Source organism: Dichomitus squalens (assembly GCF_000275845.1).
Source record: "Dichomitus squalens LYAD-421 SS1 unplaced genomic scaffold DICSQscaffold_7, whole genome shotgun sequence".
Taxonomy (NCBI): domain Eukaryota; kingdom Fungi; phylum Basidiomycota; class Agaricomycetes; order Polyporales; family Polyporaceae; genus Dichomitus; species Dichomitus squalens.
In genome coordinates this window covers 597,927-616,629 of record NW_006766889.1, presented here as the reverse complement: position 1 = coordinate 616,629, position 18,703 = coordinate 597,927, and the positions used below count along the sequence as shown (strand labels likewise).

Below are 18,703 nucleotides of genomic sequence, written 5' to 3'. Positions count from 1 at the left end.
CGTCACCGGTATGAGAAGCGACACGAACGTAGTACCCTGGTCATTTGGTACTCCTGTGTCTTCCACTTGCACCGGTCTATACGCGACACGGAGTCGCTGACTGGCCAATCAACTTCGTCCATCGCGTCGGAAGTTGGCCCTCCAGCGCCAACAATACCAAGGTACGTATCCTCGCCTGCGGGTCTCATGTATGTCCCGAATTCGACGGCTGTGCTGATCGACTGCGGCATTCTGGCAGACATCAAAACAAAGAAGGGTAGAAGATAAGATATAGATAAAGGAGTGGATTTGTCACATCTTATACAACAGGACCGAACAACCAGTGTTACCCTAGATGACGACCAGTCGACCTCGCGCTCGAGCGAGGGTGGTCATGGTGGAGGAAGCGAATCGCTGTGCCAAGTTTTCATGATTTGGCACCGCAACGCACACAGCGCTTTTCGACATCCGTGCTGAATGTATCGGTAAGTCAAGCACGTTCTACGAATCACATGTGGAGACCTGTAGAGGTATTAATACGTACAAGAGACAGATGAGACCGCAAGGGAATAGGACGATGGCACAGATGATACCGCAGATGCCGTACTTCTTGGTGTAGTCATGGTTGCCAGAGGCACACATGTTCATGACTGCGTGGGCGACACCAGGTGAGCTCGACTGTCTACGAAGAGAAGGATAGGATATAGACTCACGATTAGCCTGGTACTCCTTGCCTGCGTCCATGTCGAATGCTATAGGTTGTAGGTAGTGACGATATTACGTGCGAAAAGGTTCAGTTCTGGTTCTTAGGACGATGAAGGGTGAATATAAGGTGAAGAGAGTGCAAATAGGTAGCGGGCTCAGCACAAAGGCAACAAGACGAGGATCCAGAAAGCGGAGGAGGAATGAACGATGGAGGGCAAATGTCGACTAACCTGAGTTTATATAGGCAGTCAAACCCCCTCCGCTTCTTCTGCCCATCAAGCGCTCGAGACAGGTTGTGGCCCTCCAAAATTGCAATTCCAGAGGCTCCCCATCGACCGTCGCCCTCCATCGCGCCCCGTACGAGTATCGGCTCAATCAACCTGTCAAGCGTGGCGTCCTAGGGGTGGTACTGTCAAGATGCCCCTGATACATCTCTCCCCCCTCCGCGCCCGCCGTCACGTCCCCAACTTGCATTCCACCGCCCGACAGGCATCGTATCCGGTGTTTGATACCTTCGGACGGTAGCATTCATGGTCGAACGGGCGAGCGGCCTCTCATCTCTAAAATATGATGTCCCTCTCTATCGCGGATGAACGGCAGTGTGAAAACCAGATGCAGATGTGAAATAGGAACGCAGAAGTAGTGTAAATACCATGTACGTACAGTAAATCCTGGGAATGGGTGTGTTTCATTGCTTCCGCTTACTCTGGGCGGTCCTGCGCGTGTCCTGTCAGGAGCGCCAGAACGCGAAATAAACTACTAGTCGCTCCCAGTGATCACCAAGACTAACCACGGTCGTTCGTAATCTCATGGCCTCAAATGAGCATCTGTGAGTCATCATGCTAGCGGTGCCGGTTTCATCTATATACGGCGTAGATATTTCGCCTGCAGGTCAGACGAATATAGCCTTTTGAAATCCCGGAGCACTGTCGCGTCTCTCCAAGGCTTCACAGAAGAAGAATACCCGAAGCTCAGTTTGATGATATGATTTGAGGGTATTACATCAAGGTCTATGCACGCCTAGGGCAGACTAGGTACATTACAGCGGCTTGCGAACCGGTAGCGCATTCCCGAAAAACATGCCCAAGAACCTCCCAGCTCCGCGCTCGGTTGCTACGGGCCAATGCTGCCCTGCCACCCTGTTCCTCGACAGACTTCGACCTCTATCGATGTCATGCAGAGCTGAATTGATGAGCGCGGCATCTCACTACAACATGGAAATCTTCAACACTTTTTGGCATGCGCTGTAGAGATGAACGAGAATGCATCGCCAAGGGTGACCCGCCTCTGAAAATTGTGGTGGCTTGGGCGCTAGATTGCCTCATGTGACATTCGATCAATTGTTTTCTCGCCAAATCGCCGGTACGTGCAGTGGTTGCAAACGATATGCACAATGGCATGGTGCACAGGATCATTCAACGACCAGGAATGCAATTGTAATACAAATGCCTCTGGTCTGTTCAAATGCCTCCGAGATACACTTGGGTGTATTGCCGTAATTCGACATTGGGCTGGACGGGCTGATAGCAGGATCTGATTGATATCTATGCAGAGCCACGACACGGTTAGCATCGATGTCTTCGCACATTGGGGCTTGATTTCAAAGGCAATGTATGCGATGCGGAGCGCAGATGATGCGCTGGCTCTCCTCTGTACCACATCCTGATACAGAATCATAACAGTGGGCCCCTAGAAGATGATGGATTCACTTGACGTGCTCCCCTATTATAAATAGCTTCCGATAGGCATTATGTTACAATACATGACCAGTCAGATCAGATGAAGAGACCGGGGATACGAGGTTGTAGACATGTGATCAGCGATATGCGATTCCGCGTAAGATCGCAAACCACACGGCTGAACAGTATTGCTAACAAGTAGATCGCTTCCCCCGATTATGCAACGCGAACGCCGCAACGTACACAACGTTTCTCCCTGTCGCATCTGCCCAAAGTGAATGAAGCTCACTACGATCAGTCATGGGGTCGATAGATGCACGAGGAGCGGATCACGTACAGAAGCGCAAAGAGACCGCAAGGGAAACATACAACTGCAAGAATTATACCGACTACACCGTACTTGGTCGTCGCGTCATGATTTCCCTGGGCGCACATCGCAAAAACTGCGTTCCCGTAAGTCGGATCAGTATTTGAAGACCAAACCAGTGTCGTAACTGTCGACGGATGTAGTAGGACTCACGTTGTTGCTGGTATTGTGTGCCAGGGCTAGCGTTCATTGTTGAAGCAGGAGGATATCCCGGCTGAGGACCAACGGGTCCTCCAAACTGATTTGGGCTGTACCCCGGCTGGGAACCCATAGGACCTACACTCTGAGTTGAGTTGTACCCCGACTGGAAGGACTGCTGGTGGGCGGGGCCTTGTGGCGGAGGCGCCAAATATTGCTGTGAAGGATCGCCTGGCATCTGTGGAGTCTGTCTTTGTTGATTGAATCCTGCCTGGCTATGGGATTGAGAGGAGTGGGAGTAGGAAGGGGGAGGTTTCTCTTCAATCATTGACGAAAGCAAAGACCGATGGGCGGCAGCAGGTTCAAGCAGAAGAAATAAGCGCGTCGGGCGACGGACTATAGAGGTAGGACAAGAGTATAGTGAGAGACAACGAGAGAAAGTCCAGCTCTATAAGCTGGAAGGGAGATGTGAAACTTTGCAAGGGTTGGAGCGGAGAGGCCGAATGTGGAGGTAAGCGACAGGTCATCGAATCTACTCCTCACGGTCCCATGGACACAGGAATCCTACAGTACTTGGAGCCGATCGAGGCGGTGCCCGCTGTGAGAATAGCCCCAGAGCAGAGCGTCAGCCGTCAAAGTCACTGGCAACCAAACAAGGGTCTCCTATTGGCGAGTTTACGGAACAGCCGCGTAGCCTACTTAGCATGAGGATGGCTCATGTCTCTGAGTCATTTCGCCCACGCACGCCATCTCGGCAGCGTTAGTATGCAGGGGTGCACTGACACAATACATAACTCCAGTTGGAGGAACGCATTGACTCGGTGCTATCCTTGAGGCGCCTTGCGGCGTTGTGCGTCGACGACGTATGGCAGTGTCAATGCTTAATCGAGTCATGGCTCAGAAGTGCTAGATCGCAAATTCTAGCACGACTATACTTACATACTTGTTTTTCGGACGCATCGGGCGTAATCGCTACAAAGGCGAGGCAGATGACAGTCGGCCATTGTCAGACAGCTCAGAAGAAGGTAGAGTTGTCTGGCATGTTGCTGTCGAAACTGTCCTGATCCCGATGACGTCCGTAAGGGGAATAAGACCAAGCGTATATCATAAGGTATAAAAGCGAGATGAGACGGTGTGTAGGATAATATGTTATAAGCCGCAAGAGGGAATCATGCTATAGATGTGACGCAGACACTGTCAGTGGCCGAATTGATGTAGAAGTCCAGGACCTGTTCCCACGACTATGTCACACGAACCCCGCAGCGTACACAACGCTTCTCCTGATCGCATCTGTTCGAAGTGAATGCAACCCACTGCGGTCAGCCTGCAATATAAGAACAAGCAAGGGCAGAACACATACAAAAGCGCGAAGAGACCGCAAGGGAAACATACGACAGAAACGATGATACCTCCTATGCCGTATTTGGTTGTCACGTCGTGGTTGCCCTGAGCGCACATCGCAAACACTGGTAGCGAACGATAGGTGGATTAGCACTTGTACAACCTAGCCAGTGCCGCCAATGTCACGGATGTAATGAGACTCACGTTGCTGCTGGTATTGTGCGCCAGGGTTGAGACCAATAGTAGAGACAGGAGGGTAACCTGACTGGGGGCCGATGGGACCTACGCCCTGAGCCGAGTTATACCCCGACTGGAAGGACTGCTGGTGAGGGGGACCTTGTGGCGGAGGGGCCATGAATTGCTGCGACGGGTTGCTTGGTATCGGTGCAGAATGTCCCTGAGGGTGGTACCCGGCCTGGGGCTGAGAGGGATAGGCGGGGTAGGTAGGGGGAGCCTTCTCTTCGATCATTGCTACTGCGAACGAGAAGCACAGAAAGAGGAGCAGTCGTCGAGGAGAGGCGAGGTAGAGAGAGGCACGACAGGAGAAGGACTGGCTCTACGTGCTGGAAGCAGGACGGAAGACGTCCAAAGGGGTAGGCAGATTAGGGCGGGAAATCAGAACTGAAAAGTTGAAGCATATATCGGCGACCGTCTCCTCTCCTTCGGGGAGACAGCTACATGTGACCGAGGCGGTGTCTGTTGTGAGAGCAGACTGCTAGCGGCTAGCTCAGCGCTGGACGTCAAAATTCGACATCAACAGCAATATGTACCTGCCCCTATTGACATAATAGCCGAATACTCGATGAACGTACCGTGTTTAGCACGCGGATGGCCTACGTTCATCGATGCCCGCGTATGCCTTCCTGAAGCTGTGTTGTCAGCGTTGGCAGAGAGAGGCTGTAGTCCACCAGAACAACACATCTGTTTGGGGTGTTGACGTGCGATCGTTGAGACGTCGTGGCGATATGCAAATTCATATCGGCAAGCGTTCCCTCGATTGAAAAGGTAAGGCGATTTTGTGAGCGCCGACTTGCCCTAGAGACCCATGCACTGAGAGATGCTCGGCCATAGCCCGATAACTCCGGAAATTGAGAGGGATCGGATCTGACTACTTAGTGCCAGCATCGCTGCCCCTTGGGCGTCTATCGGGTACTGCAGCCATGATATATGATATTGAAGCTGTCCCCGCCAAAGGAGGGCATCGGTCTCCGATCGCATTGATACCTGCAGTAACTGTGATTATTCAAAGGATGCTGAGCCGAGTACTCACTCACCCATATGCTGCCGTCAGGACAAAGTCCAGCCAAGTGAAAGCTTGAAAGGGGACGGAAGCGAGATTGATACACCGAGCAGAGGCGCATCAGTATATATCGATCAGGGAGGTATGCACGGCAGACTACTTACATGACGCGACCCACGATCACTGTCAGGCGTCGGACATGTCACCGTGCCTTCTAACCTATTGATGATAGATAGCGCAGTAGCTTACTACGAGTGCAAAGGGAAAACGCCAATGTATCTGATTAGATTCGACCATCGAGAGACTTGCAAAGCATGAGCCCGGGGTCGTAGTGCGCGATGATGAGGAGTGCAGTTGCGCAAACGTACGACAGACAACAAACAGAGCGGCGATTGACGACTAGGAAGACGAGGGCAGTGGTAGCGTGAACGAAGGGAAAGAATATGCAGCAGAATGTGGGAACGGACAATGTTACAGGCGCAAATGGCATAATAAACACAGGAACAGATCGATTAGATAGGTCAGAGAGGGAGTATGGCTGAGGAAATCTGAACCAGTTCTTGCAGATCATGATGCCCTAGAGAACGTGAGCGAAGCTACTCTACACAACATTTGGGCGTGCCGCAACAGAAAGTAGAAGGTAAGCGGGAGCAACCAGAATATCTATGAGATACGAGGGGTATCTGAGAGTGAGCTTCACGGCGGGTGGGCAAGACGAAACTGACGCACAATCTAGTGATACATATGTAGTCCAGATTCGGTAACATCGAGAGCCGAGAGCCGCGCGATCACCATGCTTCGGCATAGTGATGTCCAGATGTCGACTGTTAGAAAGAAATCCAAGCCCAGGTGAGATCTGGAGCACTGAGTCAGCGCGGAACAATCTGGAGGACGACGTACGGGTGACACTGGGCTTTTGTTCTCCGACGTCTTGCTCGGAGAGATTGGAGACTCTCCTGCGTACTCCGGATCCAGGTGAACCGTCCGCTGGGTAACCTTGCCAACCATGAGGAAGGTAGGCACCGTTGTTGTCTGAGCGTCTTCTGTACCGCGTCCTCGGCTGACTCGTCGCGTATTGAGCCTGATGAGGTTTCAATATATCAGCCCATGCAATCGATATGAGTGTTGATGGGGCACATACGCAGCGAGGAAGGAGTTCGCGTAGACTATGTGCACGATAATGGGTGAATCTTGTCCATACGCAAGAATCTAATTACACTCACCCTTGCTGAGGACAAAGTAGAATGCCATGAAAATAAAGTTATTCGGCATGAAGTTGTACTGCAAGCGTCATCAGTATCATGTTTCGAACGTTTGAGCGGGCGCAAGTGGCCGTTGATATCAAACACGCTCAAAATCCCAAGTGTAGGATTGAAGGCGTGCCGAACGTCATGGCGCACACGACGTCAAGTTATGAGTATAGGCTCACTAATATCAATGTCGTCAAACTGATCGCACTGCAAGAGCAATCCTACATCAGCGCTGCCACAACCGCACTTCCGGGGCACCAACGCACGCTGTGATTCCTCCAGTGCTGAGGGCATAAACAATGAGGGCGTTGACCATGGAGTCATCTCTGCAGGATCGTCGTGACAGTCAATTACGTTATGCAGACGAAAGATGCGGACGATATTACGCACTGGCGGTGCCCCGTGCGTAGGCTGCGGAGGAAGTAGCAGAGGGAGACAGCGATGACAACATCTGTCGCCACGCCCAATCCTAGGGAAAGCGAGCCAATGGTCTTCATGCTGCCGAGGTCTTGGAGACTCTTGAGACGGAAGCTAAAGACTGGGATGAGCACACCAGTCTCGATCGAAGCCGGGTGGGCAGTACTCACCCACGCACGGTATACACTACGTGGTGCAGACAGAGGGCGATTTAGGGACGGTAGAAAGAGTAGCTCGTGTGCACGGAGCTTACCACATGCGACTCCGACTTCTCCGAATACTAGTAATAGCTGAGGGGAATCTCAGGGTCGACTGCTTCAGAACCAACAAGGAAGTACGCACGATGCAGGCGGTCACGTATATGTTTTGCTTGCTAACTATGACAGTACTTGAGCAAGACACTTCAAAAAGTGCGGCTCCGACTTACACCGCCATACGCGCATGGCAAAATTCCTGTGGATCGATGAGCAGGAGCAAAGCAATCATCGAGCAGTAATTACTCACACTTTGACTATCGTCCCAGTCGCAACCTACGCGGTGACAATGTCAGTACGCCGGATCCCGCTCACGTTTCGTCGTTCACTTACTCCAAGTGTTATTTGTAGCTGTGATCCTCATGAGCGCCTTGCATCACTCGATAATCGCACGACACTCACAACGAGGGACCATACAGGGGGCTTCAACAGTATCGTCAATACACCCCAGTTGCTGCAAACCTGTGCTGAGCATCCTAGACGCACTGGGATCAATCGAGTGAGAGGATCGAGACATACCTGACTGTGTAAGTGTACACTGCGTGGGAGATGAGTGCTTGATCCGCGAGCTCCAGCAACCTATGCACATCGACCGCTGTCAGCACCTCGCACTTCGCGCCATGGAACACTCATTCTCACAGAACTCCGGCCACCTGTAACAACCATGGAGCGTCCAATCAGTATCCAAGTGCGGAAGCTTCGACCGCATATACACAACAAGAACGCACCAAGAGCTTGTAAAACGTCTTGTCCAATGGGTACCGCTTGAAGTAAGAGTACGACTGCATACACAGGACACCTAAGCACCTGTATCGACAGGGGAGAAGGAGTAAGCATCATCACTCCACGATGTGCGGCACACGGGTACGGGTTGTGGAGAAGGATTGCGGCTCGGCTTAGGCGCGTCGTTTGACATGGCAGGGAAGTTGGAGGGGATCTCGACGACAACTGCGATGGGATACGTACAAGCTGGATGCTGCGAACCCGGCGAAGGCCGCACCGAATGTGTTGTCTTTGTTGAAGTTCACCGCCATATTGAGCGTACGGAATCGACAGACACGTATCCAGGAGCCAGTCACCGGTGCAGAAACGGGTTACGGGAGGGCCTCGGAGGAGGGGCCTAGAGAGCGAGGACAGAGAGAAAAGGGGAACGACACAAACGAGAGGAGATAAATAAGAAAGAATGTGGGGTGCTTCCTCCAAGCTAGGTATCCGGGGCGAATGGTAGGTCCGCGCCCGATAGAGACCGACGTATGCAACCTCTGCGCCGGGGGGAGAAGGTATCAAACTTACGACCAGGAACGGGGCGACGGATGGAAGATGAGGCCCAGATGGAGAAGGAGCGTCTGGCCATGCATATGCTCGGGGATGAGCCGGCTGGGCTTGTTCCCACTCAACAAAGAACCCGGAACGATTTTCCAGCTGCCATCGCAGCGCGACCTCTTCCAGAACCAATGCCCTCACGATTCATCGGGCTGCGCTGAGGACCGTGTGGTTTTGTGAGCACGCGCAGTCGCGCGCGGGGTAAATTCAGCGGAAGATAGCTCACCCGTCCTGATCACCTAATCCGGGACCGCTTCGCGTGGTCTCACAGGTCAGATAAGAGATCTGCGCTATGAATTCAACGTAAGCGATGCACGCTGAATGGCACGCCCTGGCCGGCTCCCCACATACAACGGCAGAACCCCGCATGAGCATGCAGCTCGTCAACTGACCTGCAATTTTCCGTCTTAGTCCGGCTGGGCTGGCATATGAAAACGACGGACAAAGCTACTCACTTACCTGGGCAAATTGGAGAAGCTCCAGGCAGTTTCGGACAGATCCTCGAGCACCGGGTCCGACTGACGATGGCGTTTGCGGTCCGGATGCGATACACAAATCACTCCTCGACTATTTCCGCCTTCACGATGACACTCCCAGCCTCGGCGCCTCTCATACCGTCCTCCGGCAAATCTTCCCCCGAGAGCACCCCCATCGTGCAACAATCCTTCTCCCCCGCGTCCAGAATATCTGCGCCTCCGTTCGCCCGGTCCCTTCTGTCCACCTCCTGCGCTCGCAGCAGGGCGACCGGGCTTCCATCATCACGTCTATAATGAACCCGAGCCTCTTCTGCCCTGACGACCGCCGACGCTAGCGGGAATCCAAGTATGTCTGCACTGGTGGGTGCGTCCCCATCCGCGTCTTGCGCTCCGACTATACAACGGCGAACGCCCCCAACGTCTGTGCCGGTGGCCTCAAGGCGCGTTGAAGAAGATTTCGGGCGTGCATCGCCCAACGTAGCGCAGACGAGGAACAGTGCGCTATCAGCCACCCCGGTCCGCGCATGACGCGCAACTCCGCCAAGGACATGGGCAGGCGTGAGCACGCGACTGATACTATTGCCAGCCTCTGTGGCGTTGCGACGCATGCGTTCGTGACGCGCTGCGAATCCGACGCCTTGGTCGCGAAGGGCAGCCTCGTCGCGACGGAACGCATCCACGCCCCGTTGCACCAGCTGACTCACGAGCGAGCGCAGCGCGACGGCGAGCAGGGCGGATGGCGCGAGGCGCGCGTTCAGGGCCTCCCGTGGCTCATCCGTTACCCCGAGCCTGTTCAATGACGCTAAATGGATCGGGCCTAATAAAGAGGCAGATGACGACAGCTCGCTTTCGTCGTCGTCGTCTTCATGGTGCTCGTCTTGCGTCTTGCGGCGGGTTTCGGGTCGCGGCAGTCGTTGGGCTGGGATATTGCGCGCAAACGGCAGGCCCGTCATACCGCGGATCGCAACGACAAGCCGCGGGTCCGCCACCTCCACTAGCGCCGCATTCATCTCCGTTGCTGTCGCCGCCCGCGGACCCGACGCTGGGAAGAGATGGACAGCTGAGCGCGAGGATGAACGTCCTCCCTGTGCCTCTTCCTCTTCTTCCTCTTCCTTCTTGATCGCGCGCGGCGTGAAAATCGTGGGATGCAAGCCATATGGCGTCTCTCCCATATCCTCCCCTTCCCCTAAGCGCCGTCCGAGAAGGGTGGCCACGTCGACCACAAGCGGTCTCGTCCTCTCCTGAAACGTCGTGCACACCGCGAGGCCATGCGTCGCGGCACCGCGCGCCGTCGCGATCGGAAGCGGGGAAGCACCAGGTCCGTCCACTACAGTGCCTGGCGCGAAGTCGGCAGCGGTGGGGTGCTGCGCGCGCTCGAGCCCGCACGCGCGACAGTACGCGGGCGACAGCGTTGGCGGCGGCTCAGCCTCGTCCCGCGTCCTTCGCGACGACCGGCTCCTCGTGTGGAAGTCGACGAGGGGGCCCGCTGCTTTGCTGCTGTTGCGGGGTAATAGGCCCTCGTCTTCGAGCCAGCGGAACACGTCGACGGTCGATAGCTGCTGAAGCGGGAAAGCGGAGGCAGAGCTGGAGTTGGGTGGTGGCTCGGCGGCGTCTGTGCCGGGCTGCGCTTCAGATGACGATGGCTTCTGGGAAACGAGCTGGATGTACGCTTCGCGCAACGCTCGAGCTCGGCCCATCTGGCGTCCGCGAGCAGGAATTGTCAGTGAGCATAGCTATCACATGCAGACTAACGATGAGATCGTGGAAGCAGCGACTGACCTCAATTGCCTTCCGCCTGCCATAATGGAGGCTGAGGAACTGGGCCGGGGTGGAGACGAGCGTGTATGGTAGCTTGTCGCCGCCTGTGAAGCTTCGGCCCTTGGTATCTGTGGCATTCCGGAACAGCATAGTTAGATAAATGCATGCACAATTGACAGAGTTGACGAAGTTTGTTGGTGGTGTGCATGACCGCCACAAGACGCATATCCTAAGGCGGGGACTGTGAACATATATGGCATGTTGTGGCACATACCTCGCATCGTCATAGGGAATCTCGGCAGGAGGGACTTCAGTTTCGCAACCCATTCTAGGTGACGAATCACGTCAGGACGCCATCTACGAGCAGCCACTCGAAAAAAGTCCGCTCACCCGGTGCCGGTTCCTCCTCTTGCTCCTGCTCCTGCCTGTCATCGGCTCCCTGGGGCACAGGCGATCGCGCGTCCCATATGTCCCACTCCGCCTCCCCCGCGTCCTCGCGGACAGGCGGCAGCTCCGTGCGCCGATCTAGCTCGACATCGAACACCTGCTCCTCCCCGAGCTGCGGCGTCGCGTATTGCATCGGGTCGAGCTGTTTCCAGAAACGAGAATCGAAACCTCCAATCAGCCAGCCGTCCGAACGCGCGCATACATAGTGCGCACACAGACGCAGACGCAGCGAGGCCGAAAACACGACGCACCTCGACCCAATGCTCGACCTCCGTCACGGGGTTCATCGTGCCCGCCCACGCGAACGCGAGGCGGGCGAGGAACGGCCGGTCCGCCGTGCCCGTCACGACGAACGGCGGCGCGGAGAGCGTGACGGGCCGCGCGAGGGGCGGGGGCGGGGGGTCCGTCGCGGATGTGACGGTGAGCGTGCTGAGGACGGCGGAGATAGGAAGGGACTGCTCGTCGGCGCATAGAGGGGTCGGGCGTGCGAGGACGTATGTCAGCGGAGGAACGGGGGAGTGGCGGAGTAGAATGAAGGGGCTCACGTATGATGGGGCGGTGACGGTGAGACGCCAGCGGTGGGTGTGGTCGGGATGGTCGGGGGGCCGCCTAGCTACGAAGGCGGGAAGAAAGGGTGAGGGGACGTCCGTACGCACGTGAAGGCGAGACGTGCGATGCAAGGGGGGGGGCTTACCGGGAGGGATGTAGAGACTGTGGTCTGCTACCTGCACGCGGGCAGCAATATGGAAACGCGTGCCCGCGAGCGTGTGGAGACTCGACGGGTGCCCTTCGGCCTGCGGACCCTGCGCCTCATGCCCGTGCACACTCTCGTCGATCGCATTTGTCTGCAGCTCCGACAGGGGGACGACCTCGTCTAGCTCTCTGCGAGCGACGTTGCGGTGGACGTACCGCTTGCGCCACCTGCGCCTGGGCTGCAACCCAGAACCAGCAGACACATCCTCGATGTCCACCGGATCGTCCTCTTTCGCCCGTACGTGGATCTGTCGTTTCTTCGGCGCACGTCCCAAAAAGTGCGCCAGAGCAGGCGTGTCAGCATGGTAGCCCAATGTCCGCGTGACGGTCGTCGAAAGCGCTGCGGCGTCGTCGCGCACGTCGGGGGCGGACGGCGCACCAGGCTCGTCGTTGACGTCTGACTGGGCTGGAGGCTGGGCAGGCGCCGCGGACTTGCTTGACCCTGGGAGAGGGGGGAGCCTAGCGCTGTCGCCCGCACCCACCGCGATCTCAAACAGCCTGCGAAGACTGGGGAGGGAGATGCCCGCGACCTCGATGCCGTTTTGTACGACCCATTCGCGCTCCTCCTCCGGAACGAGGACGGCGCAGCGCTGGACGCACTCGTCGTGGCTGCCGTACTCGAGCTGGTGGCGGAGCCGGCAATGGTTGAGCAGGCCCTGGAGGGTGGAGAAGTCGAAGCGGGCGCATTGGGGGCAGGCGAGCTTGGCGATTTCTGGAGGGGATGTGGTGGAGTTGCGGAGGAAGAGAAGGCGTTTGGGCGGTGGGGGAGGGACGCGGGAGACTCCGCGGGTACGTGTGGAGCGAGTGAGATTCTGGGGAGGCTCGGGCGGAGCAGCGGGCGGGGGAGGAGTATTGGGAGGCGGGAGTGGGAGGGCTAGCCTGTTCTCGCGGCTGAAGATAGGATCACAAGGAGCTTCGATTGCACCGAGGGCATCAAGAGAGGCCACGCGGAAGTCTTCCGACCCTTGGCCGAGACTAGTGTGCTGCAGGGACTGTCGTAGCAGCGTCGCCCATGTGAGGCGGGAGTGGATGGCTTCGGCAATGCGTTGACGGATGGATATCTCGAGGTCGATCTCCTCGAGTGCGATCTGCTGGATGGTAGGCCTGTAGGCTGAGCAAAGACTGGTTAGGATACGCCGAAGCGATGAGACTGGGCGAGCGCACCTGCCGTTCTCTGTCTCTTCCTTGGCCGTTCATCGCTGCTGCGAGCGGCGTCGCTGTCGACGGAGGGCGAGCCCAATGCTCGGTGCATCCTTGATCGACTTGTAGTGGGGAATAGCCGGATGATGGGCGTAGGTGCGCGTCTGCATTGCCATTTCTGAAGGAGGAGGGCGCCTAGTGAACGGACCATTTTGCGCCTCCGGTCTGTGTTTTCTCGATCTTACTATAATCGTGTCTCGACCATCTCCTGCTAGTTTCAGAGGGATGAGTCTCTCGTCACTTCTCCTGCCTGGCGCGAACAAGGGCAAGGCGAAAGCCATTGACAAGGGGCTGGACGACCTTTTCCGTGCGAGTGTCTCCGTAAGCCCATCCTGGTCCTTTATGTCTTGACATGCATCTGAACAGAATATGATCAGGCACCACCGCCACGTCCAACCACTTCCATATTCAAACCAATTGCCAGTGTTCCTACGCCAGCAGTTGAGAAGAAACGAAAGGCGAACGACGACACGCCCACCACGAAAGCAAAACGCTTGAGGTCGCAGACTGCAGGTGTGCGCTTTCATCTGCCATACGTGAACTATAGGCTGTGCTGACTCTTGTTGCAGCCATCCCCTCTTCATCTAAGGTACCCGTGCCCGCGAAGAATACCAAATACACGAAAGTTACCAAGCACGTAGAGGACAGGGAGAGCGAGGATGAGGATGAGGGGAACGAAGCAGAGGATGATAGGGAAGACGAAGACGTTTCTGGGGCGGGCGAGGACGACGAAGCATCCAGCGACTCCGGGGATGAAGGACATCCGTCCAAACTCGTGCACGAATCGCTGCAGAAGGGCGGCATACAGACGAACGGGCAATCGCGACACGGAAAGCAAAAATACATCCCTTCGGTAGAGACCCCTGAGCAGCGCGATGCGCGGACGATATTCGTCGGAAACGTTGCAGTCGAAGTCACGAAGTCTCGAGTACGTCTCTCCTCAAAACACCATTCATTCGCGTGCAGCTACTGATCACAGCTCGCACAAACAGCCTGCACAGAAGCAACTCAAGCGCCACATCCTCTCCTTCGTCCCCTCCGCAAAAATTGAATCCGTCCGCTTCCGCTCCATCGCCTTCAAGAAGCCCACCGCCGAGCTTCCCGATGACAACCGCAAATCCACGCACTCCGACAAGGCGAAGCCCCGCGAGCACGCCCGCGCCCGCGCCACGTCCTGGCGCGCCGACAACGACGACGAGGCCGCCGCGGCCCTGGCGAAACAGTACCTAGCCCCGAAGGAGAAGAAGCGGATCGCGTTCATCAAGCACGAGATCCACGAGCACGTCGATGCGGTGAATGCGTACGTCGTTTTCGCGCATCCGCCGTCGGCGGAGGCGCTCGCGAAGCGGCCGGCGAACGTCCCTCCGCCTGCTCCCGTGATGGATCCATACGACGCTGCGAGCGCGTGCGCGGAGAAGTGCGACGGGAGCGTGTTCATGGGGCGTACGCTGAGGGTAGACGTCGTGAAGAAGGGTGCGCGGCCGAGAACGGATGGAGAGGGAGAGCATGAGGCGAGGGCGGGTGAGCAGGCGATGGCAGGAGACCCGAAGGCAACACTTTTCGTGGGCAACTTGGAGTTTACGAGCAAAGAGGAGGACTTGAGGGCATTCTTCGAGAGCGTGGTCACCGAGGAAAGAGGGAAGCCAGGAGAACGGACGGGTGACGAGACCAGCGATGAAGACGAGAACGAGAGCGATGAGGAGGATGGGGGCAAGCAGGACAAGCCTCGCTTATGGGTCAAGCGCGTCCGCATCGTCCGCGACAAGGACACGCAGCTCGGGAAGGGCTTCGCATACGTCCAGTTCGCGGTGAGCACCACAAATCTCCCTCTACTCGCTTGACATGCCGCCGTGCAGAAGCTCATTCCGCACGCCCCTCTCAGGACCGCCAATGCGTCGACGAGGTCCTCGCGCTCGAGCAGGCCAGGCTCAAGTTCGCAAAGCGCAAGCTCCGCGTCCAGCGCTGCAAGACCCTCCCCGGCGGCCCCAAGCTACGCGCCGCCAAGCCTCCCCCTCCCCCTCGCCCATCCGCGTCCGCGTCCGGTGCCGCCCCCGCTAAGGGCAAGTCTTCCCGTGCCGACCGCCCCGAGCGTGCACCCCGTCTCGTCCCGACACACGCGCCCCCGAAAGGCGACCCCTCCCTCGGGGCCAAGCTCGCGCACCTCCCCAAAGAGGAGCGCAAGAAGGTCAAGGCCACGGATGCGGACCGCGTCGCGCGGCGGCTGGCGAAGAAGCGCGCGAAGGCGCTCGCGGAGAAGGGCGTGAAGTCGCGGGGTGGGGGGGAGAGGGAGCGCGTCCGGAAGCGGGGGAGCGAGCGGAAGGAAGGGGCGCACGGGCACGGGAAGGAGAAGCCGAAGAAGAGGGTGAGGAGCGGGAGGGCGTTGATGAAGATGAACACGAAAAAGTAGGAGCATGGGGCAGGAGCGGTAAGGGTTGTTGGGTCGGGCTGCTTGTCCATCTCTCAGGTGTCCCGTCAATGTGGAGAATCCGACCGAGATATGTGCATGACGGATTATGTGCGCTAATGATACAACAAGTGAGGTATACAAAACGAAATGTACCGTAAGTGCAACCGTGCGATAGACAGCAAAACGACCCAGGAACACAGCGCGACAAGAGGGGAGAGGCGGATTCTACTTTTTCCTGGGCTTCTTGCTGCTCCCTGCCGCCGCCTTCTTGTCCTCCTTCCCGTCGGCCTAACCAAAGCCCAAGTAGTCAGTCGCTGTGCAGCCGAAACCCGGTGGAGGTGCACCCACCTTCCGCTTCGTGCCCTTCGTGCCCTTACCCTTCTCCGCGGGCTTTTCCTTCTCCTTCTTTGTCGGCGACGCCTTTGGCTTAGCAGTGAAGAACCCATCCAAGCGGCCTTGCTGCTTCGCATTGAGGTGTTTCGCGAGCTTCTCGCCTCCCTTCCTCACGCGCTCCTCGCTGTTATGAGTGGGGAGAATCAGCCACGGCCCGCAAGACGGCGAGCGGCCACCGCCGAACACGGATACGCACTTGAAGCCCTTCTCCTTCACGAGGAAGTCGACCAGGCCCTCGATGTCGGGGCTCTTCCACTCCAGCTCGAGCTCGTCCGCGGGCGTCACGTCGGGCTTGCTGAACAGCGCCTTGGCCGCCTCCCAGGGCCACTCGTCGGGGATCTGGACGCCGCCCTTCTTCTTCTTCCCGCCGTCCTCGCCCGCATCCTCCTTCTCCGCCGCTCTGTGACACAGTCAGCGAAGGTATAAGCGTAGGGAAGACTTGCACCAGCGCGCTCACTTCTCTCGCAAGTGCGCGACCACCTTGCCCAGCGTCCCGTGCTCCCGCAGCAGCTTCAGCGCGCCCTTCGGGCCGACGCCCTTGATCGGCTCCAGGTAGTCGCACCCGAGCAGGATGCACAGCTCCGTGAACTGCGACATGTCCATCTCCAGACCTTCCAGGGCTTTCTCCAGGCTGATCTCTGAGATCGGCGTCTTGCGTGCCTCGGAGAACGTGAGGTGGCGGAGGAGGATGGGCGCGCCGAACGTGAGCGTGTCCATGTCCTCCGAGCCCGCCGCGTAGACTTTGCCGCCGCGCGCGAGCTCCGCGCATTGCGCCTCGGCCTCGGAGGGGGCCTGCGCGGGGGTCAGCCGTCGACGGCAGAGAGAGCAGACAGCGAGAGACGCACGACGACGAAGGGGATGCCCATCAGCGTGAGCAGCTTCCTGCACTCCTCGTTGTGCTCCCGGGTCACCTTGACCGTCCGGCGCGAGAACCGGTCGACGTCCTCGGCCGTGCCTGCGCGCGCGTGTTGGTTGTGGTGGGAGGGGGAAGCACGCAGACTCACCGGTCTCCTTGGCCTCCTCGCCGTCTTCCTTGGCCTCTTCCCGCTTCTCGAACCGCTTCGAGAGCTGCGTGGGGGGTGAGGGGGGCGGTCGTGTGTACGATTGGGATACGCACCACGCCAGACTTGAGCTCTGGAGGCTTGCCGTCGAAGACGTACGCGGGCTTGATGCCGTTCTCGACCATGCGGATCGTGCGGTAGAAGAAGCCCATAAGGTGGCTTGCGATCCGTGTCAACAGCCGTGGCATGTCGACGGAAAGGGCAACGCACCTAGTCGTCTCTCCGGCGTCGTTGGTCAGCAGCTCGCCGTCCTTCTGTCGGACAGCGATGAGGAACTGGTATATGGACATGGACGCGTCTATCGCGACTTTGCGTCCGAAGAGCGTCTTGATTTCATGTTCCTGTGGGCAGCAGGGGTCAGCGCGCCGACAGCGACAGCAGAGATCGTGGCTCGCCTGGAAGGACTTGGGGGCGTGCTCCGCGAGGAGGGCGGTGAGACCCTTGATACCCATGCAGGTCTAGTTATATGATGAGTGTAGCAGTCAGTGAGGAGCAGCAGCGGAGACAGACACAGCAGCTGGGCCTGAGGTAAGTTAGCAGATGGCTGGAGCAGACCGTCGGACGCGTCTTCCGTGATTGCGCGTGACACACTGTGACGTAGCGCGTTACTTCAGAAATGGCAATGCAGACGCGCACATGCGCCCGTGCCACCACCATCATCCGGGCTGTTCCCCACTACAAGTCATGAATCTCCCTGTACGTGCAAGCCTGATGACGTCGACAACTAATTGCGGCATTTGGAATAATTGAACAGGTATGCATCTCCCTACATAGAGCCTTGTGAGGTGAATACGACTCAAAAGTTGTACGTCAACTTTCAAAGCGGGAGACAAAGATTAATGAGTGACTCGACCGCTCGGTGTAGGGATATGCACGACCGTCTTGGTGTATCTGATCAACCCTTCCAAAATTGGACACGTCGCCAGCTTTGGAGATTGCGCCGCGGGTGAGCTCTCCTGTGCTCTCAAGTCGAAAGTTCGAAGCTCACTGATCTTGGAAGTCTTCTGTGTCCAGGACGCGGCTGGGCCTAGAGCACGTGAATATTAGGCTAGCACTACTGCTCCGATTATCAAGCAATCGCCCGTGTACAGTCTGAGCGTCCCAGTGGGTCTATGTGCATTGCTAGCGGCGACAGTGCAGCTTTTTCTCGTATCTGGGGCGCCATCGTGACAAGAGGTGGCGCACTGTGTTTTGGGTTCTGACGTCAGTTTGTTTAGTGTGTTGAGCTAATAGTGGCACGCTATTCAAACAGCCATATCTCTACACCAAACGCGTTCTGGCCCTTGCGACGTCTCCGTTCCATCCCGCGGTCAACATCGAGCGCTTTATGGAATTTAACTTGACCATCCAGCCTTGACCATCCACATATCTCTCAAAGATGGCGACGTGATCCTTTTCCTCCCTGCCGATACGCTCCTCCTCACAGGACACCTTCGTTGTCACATACTGCAACGGTCTGGGTGAATTAGCGTTGCCACAGGTCGGCTCTCAGAGTCTACCATGTTCCCACATAAG

General features: G+C 57.2%; 7 protein-coding genes across 7 annotated transcripts; 1 reads left to right on the top strand and 6 right to left on the bottom strand.

Moving 5' to 3' along the window:
• Window positions 1-480: 480 nt before the first annotated feature.
• On the bottom strand, window positions 481-723 carry DICSQDRAFT_168209 (uncharacterized protein; the record flags this gene model as incomplete). Its single annotated transcript, XM_007363817.1, has 2 exons — window positions 481-629; window positions 693-723. The coding sequence occupies 2 exons, from the start codon at window positions 721-723 to the stop codon at window positions 481-483; spliced, it is 180 nt and encodes a 59-aa protein (XP_007363879.1).
• A 1,856-nt stretch (window positions 724-2,579) lies between these two features.
• On the bottom strand, window positions 2,580-3,001 carry DICSQDRAFT_55415 (uncharacterized protein; the record flags this gene model as incomplete). The annotated part of the gene is made up of 3 exons (XM_007363816.1): window positions 2,580-2,628; window positions 2,701-2,806; window positions 2,884-3,001. The coding sequence occupies 3 exons, from the start codon at window positions 2,999-3,001 to the stop codon at window positions 2,580-2,582; spliced, it is 273 nt and encodes a 90-aa protein (XP_007363878.1).
• A 912-nt stretch (window positions 3,002-3,913) lies between these two features.
• Window positions 3,914-4,911, bottom strand: DICSQDRAFT_179313 (uncharacterized protein). Its single transcript, XM_007363815.1, has 3 exons — window positions 4,414-4,911; window positions 4,229-4,334; window positions 3,914-4,158 (listed from the first exon to the last, which is right to left on the bottom strand). Exons 1-3 carry the CDS (start codon window positions 4,676-4,678, stop codon window positions 4,110-4,112), a joined length of 420 nt encoding a protein of 139 aa, XP_007363877.1. The 5' UTR covers window positions 4,679-4,911; the 3' UTR covers window positions 3,914-4,109.
• A 749-nt stretch (window positions 4,912-5,660) lies between these two features.
• Window positions 5,661-8,500, bottom strand: DICSQDRAFT_102485 (uncharacterized protein). Its single transcript, XM_007363814.1, has 19 exons — window positions 8,337-8,500; window positions 8,099-8,177; window positions 8,010-8,023; window positions 7,890-7,949; window positions 7,773-7,824; window positions 7,704-7,721; window positions 7,621-7,646; window positions 7,544-7,569; window positions 7,459-7,493; window positions 7,370-7,406; window positions 7,287-7,302; window positions 7,090-7,230; window positions 6,966-7,025; window positions 6,879-6,906; window positions 6,673-6,730; window positions 6,591-6,615; window positions 6,350-6,530; window positions 6,179-6,273; window positions 5,661-6,112 (listed from the first exon to the last, which is right to left on the bottom strand). Exons 1-18 carry the CDS (start codon window positions 8,402-8,404, stop codon window positions 6,238-6,240), a joined length of 960 nt encoding a protein of 319 aa, XP_007363876.1. The 5' UTR covers window positions 8,405-8,500; the 3' UTR covers window positions 5,661-6,112; window positions 6,179-6,237.
• A 38-nt stretch (window positions 8,501-8,538) lies between these two features.
• DICSQDRAFT_153871 (uncharacterized protein) lies at window positions 8,539-13,324 on the bottom strand (the record flags this gene model as incomplete). Its single annotated transcript, XM_007363813.1, has 10 exons — window positions 8,539-8,850; window positions 8,920-8,983; window positions 9,153-10,866; window positions 10,949-11,055; window positions 11,202-11,255; window positions 11,318-11,516; window positions 11,626-11,829; window positions 11,920-11,987; window positions 12,069-13,218; window positions 13,292-13,324. The coding sequence occupies 8 exons, from the start codon at window positions 13,322-13,324 to the stop codon at window positions 9,250-9,252; spliced, it is 3,432 nt and encodes a 1,143-aa protein (XP_007363875.1). The 3' UTR covers window positions 8,539-8,850; window positions 8,920-8,983; window positions 9,153-9,249.
• Window positions 13,325-13,552: 228 nt separating this feature from the next.
• Window positions 13,553-15,734, top strand: DICSQDRAFT_168205 (uncharacterized protein; the record flags this gene model as incomplete). The annotated part of the gene is made up of 5 exons (XM_007363812.1): window positions 13,553-13,648; window positions 13,705-13,840; window positions 13,897-14,255; window positions 14,320-15,135; window positions 15,210-15,734. 5 exons carry the CDS (start codon window positions 13,553-13,555, stop codon window positions 15,732-15,734), a joined length of 1,932 nt encoding a protein of 643 aa, XP_007363874.1.
• A 97-nt stretch (window positions 15,735-15,831) lies between these two features.
• DICSQDRAFT_82849 (PIN domain-like protein) lies at window positions 15,832-17,640 on the bottom strand (the record flags this gene model as incomplete). Its single annotated transcript, XM_007363811.1, has 8 exons — window positions 15,832-16,022; window positions 16,083-16,251; window positions 16,324-16,527; window positions 16,585-16,919; window positions 16,973-17,082; window positions 17,132-17,195; window positions 17,245-17,347; window positions 17,399-17,640. The coding sequence occupies 8 exons, from the start codon at window positions 17,638-17,640 to the stop codon at window positions 15,960-15,962; spliced, it is 1,290 nt and encodes a 429-aa protein (XP_007363873.1). The 3' UTR covers window positions 15,832-15,959.
• Window positions 17,641-18,703: the final 1,063 nt, after the last annotated feature.

Bases quoted from the DNA above. Each gene is read 5' to 3' on its own strand.
- DICSQDRAFT_102485 (XM_007363814.1), bottom strand. From the start codon at position 8,404: ATGGCGGTGAACTTCAACAAAGACAACACATTCGGTGCGGCCTTCGCC. The intron at 8,178-8,336 runs GTACGTATCCCA...CTGTCGATACAG, and splicing joins GGGTTCGCAGCATCCAGCTT to GTGCTTAGGTGTCCTGTGTA. The intron at 7,494-7,543 runs GTAAGTCGGAGC...GTACTGTCATAG, and splicing joins TGCCATGCGCGTATGGCGGT to TTAGCAAGCAAAACATATAC.
- DICSQDRAFT_179313 (XM_007363815.1), bottom strand. From the start codon at position 4,678: ATGATCGAAGAGAAGGCTCCCCCTACCTACCCCGCCTATCCCTCTCAG. The intron at 4,335-4,413 runs GTGAGTCTCATT...GTTCGCTACCAG, and splicing joins CGCACAATACCAGCAGCAAC to TGTTTGCGATGTGCGCTCAG. The intron at 4,159-4,228 runs GTATGTGTTCTG...CACTTCGAACAG, and splicing joins TGCGGTCTCTTCGCGCTTTT to ATGCGATCAGGAGAAGCGTT.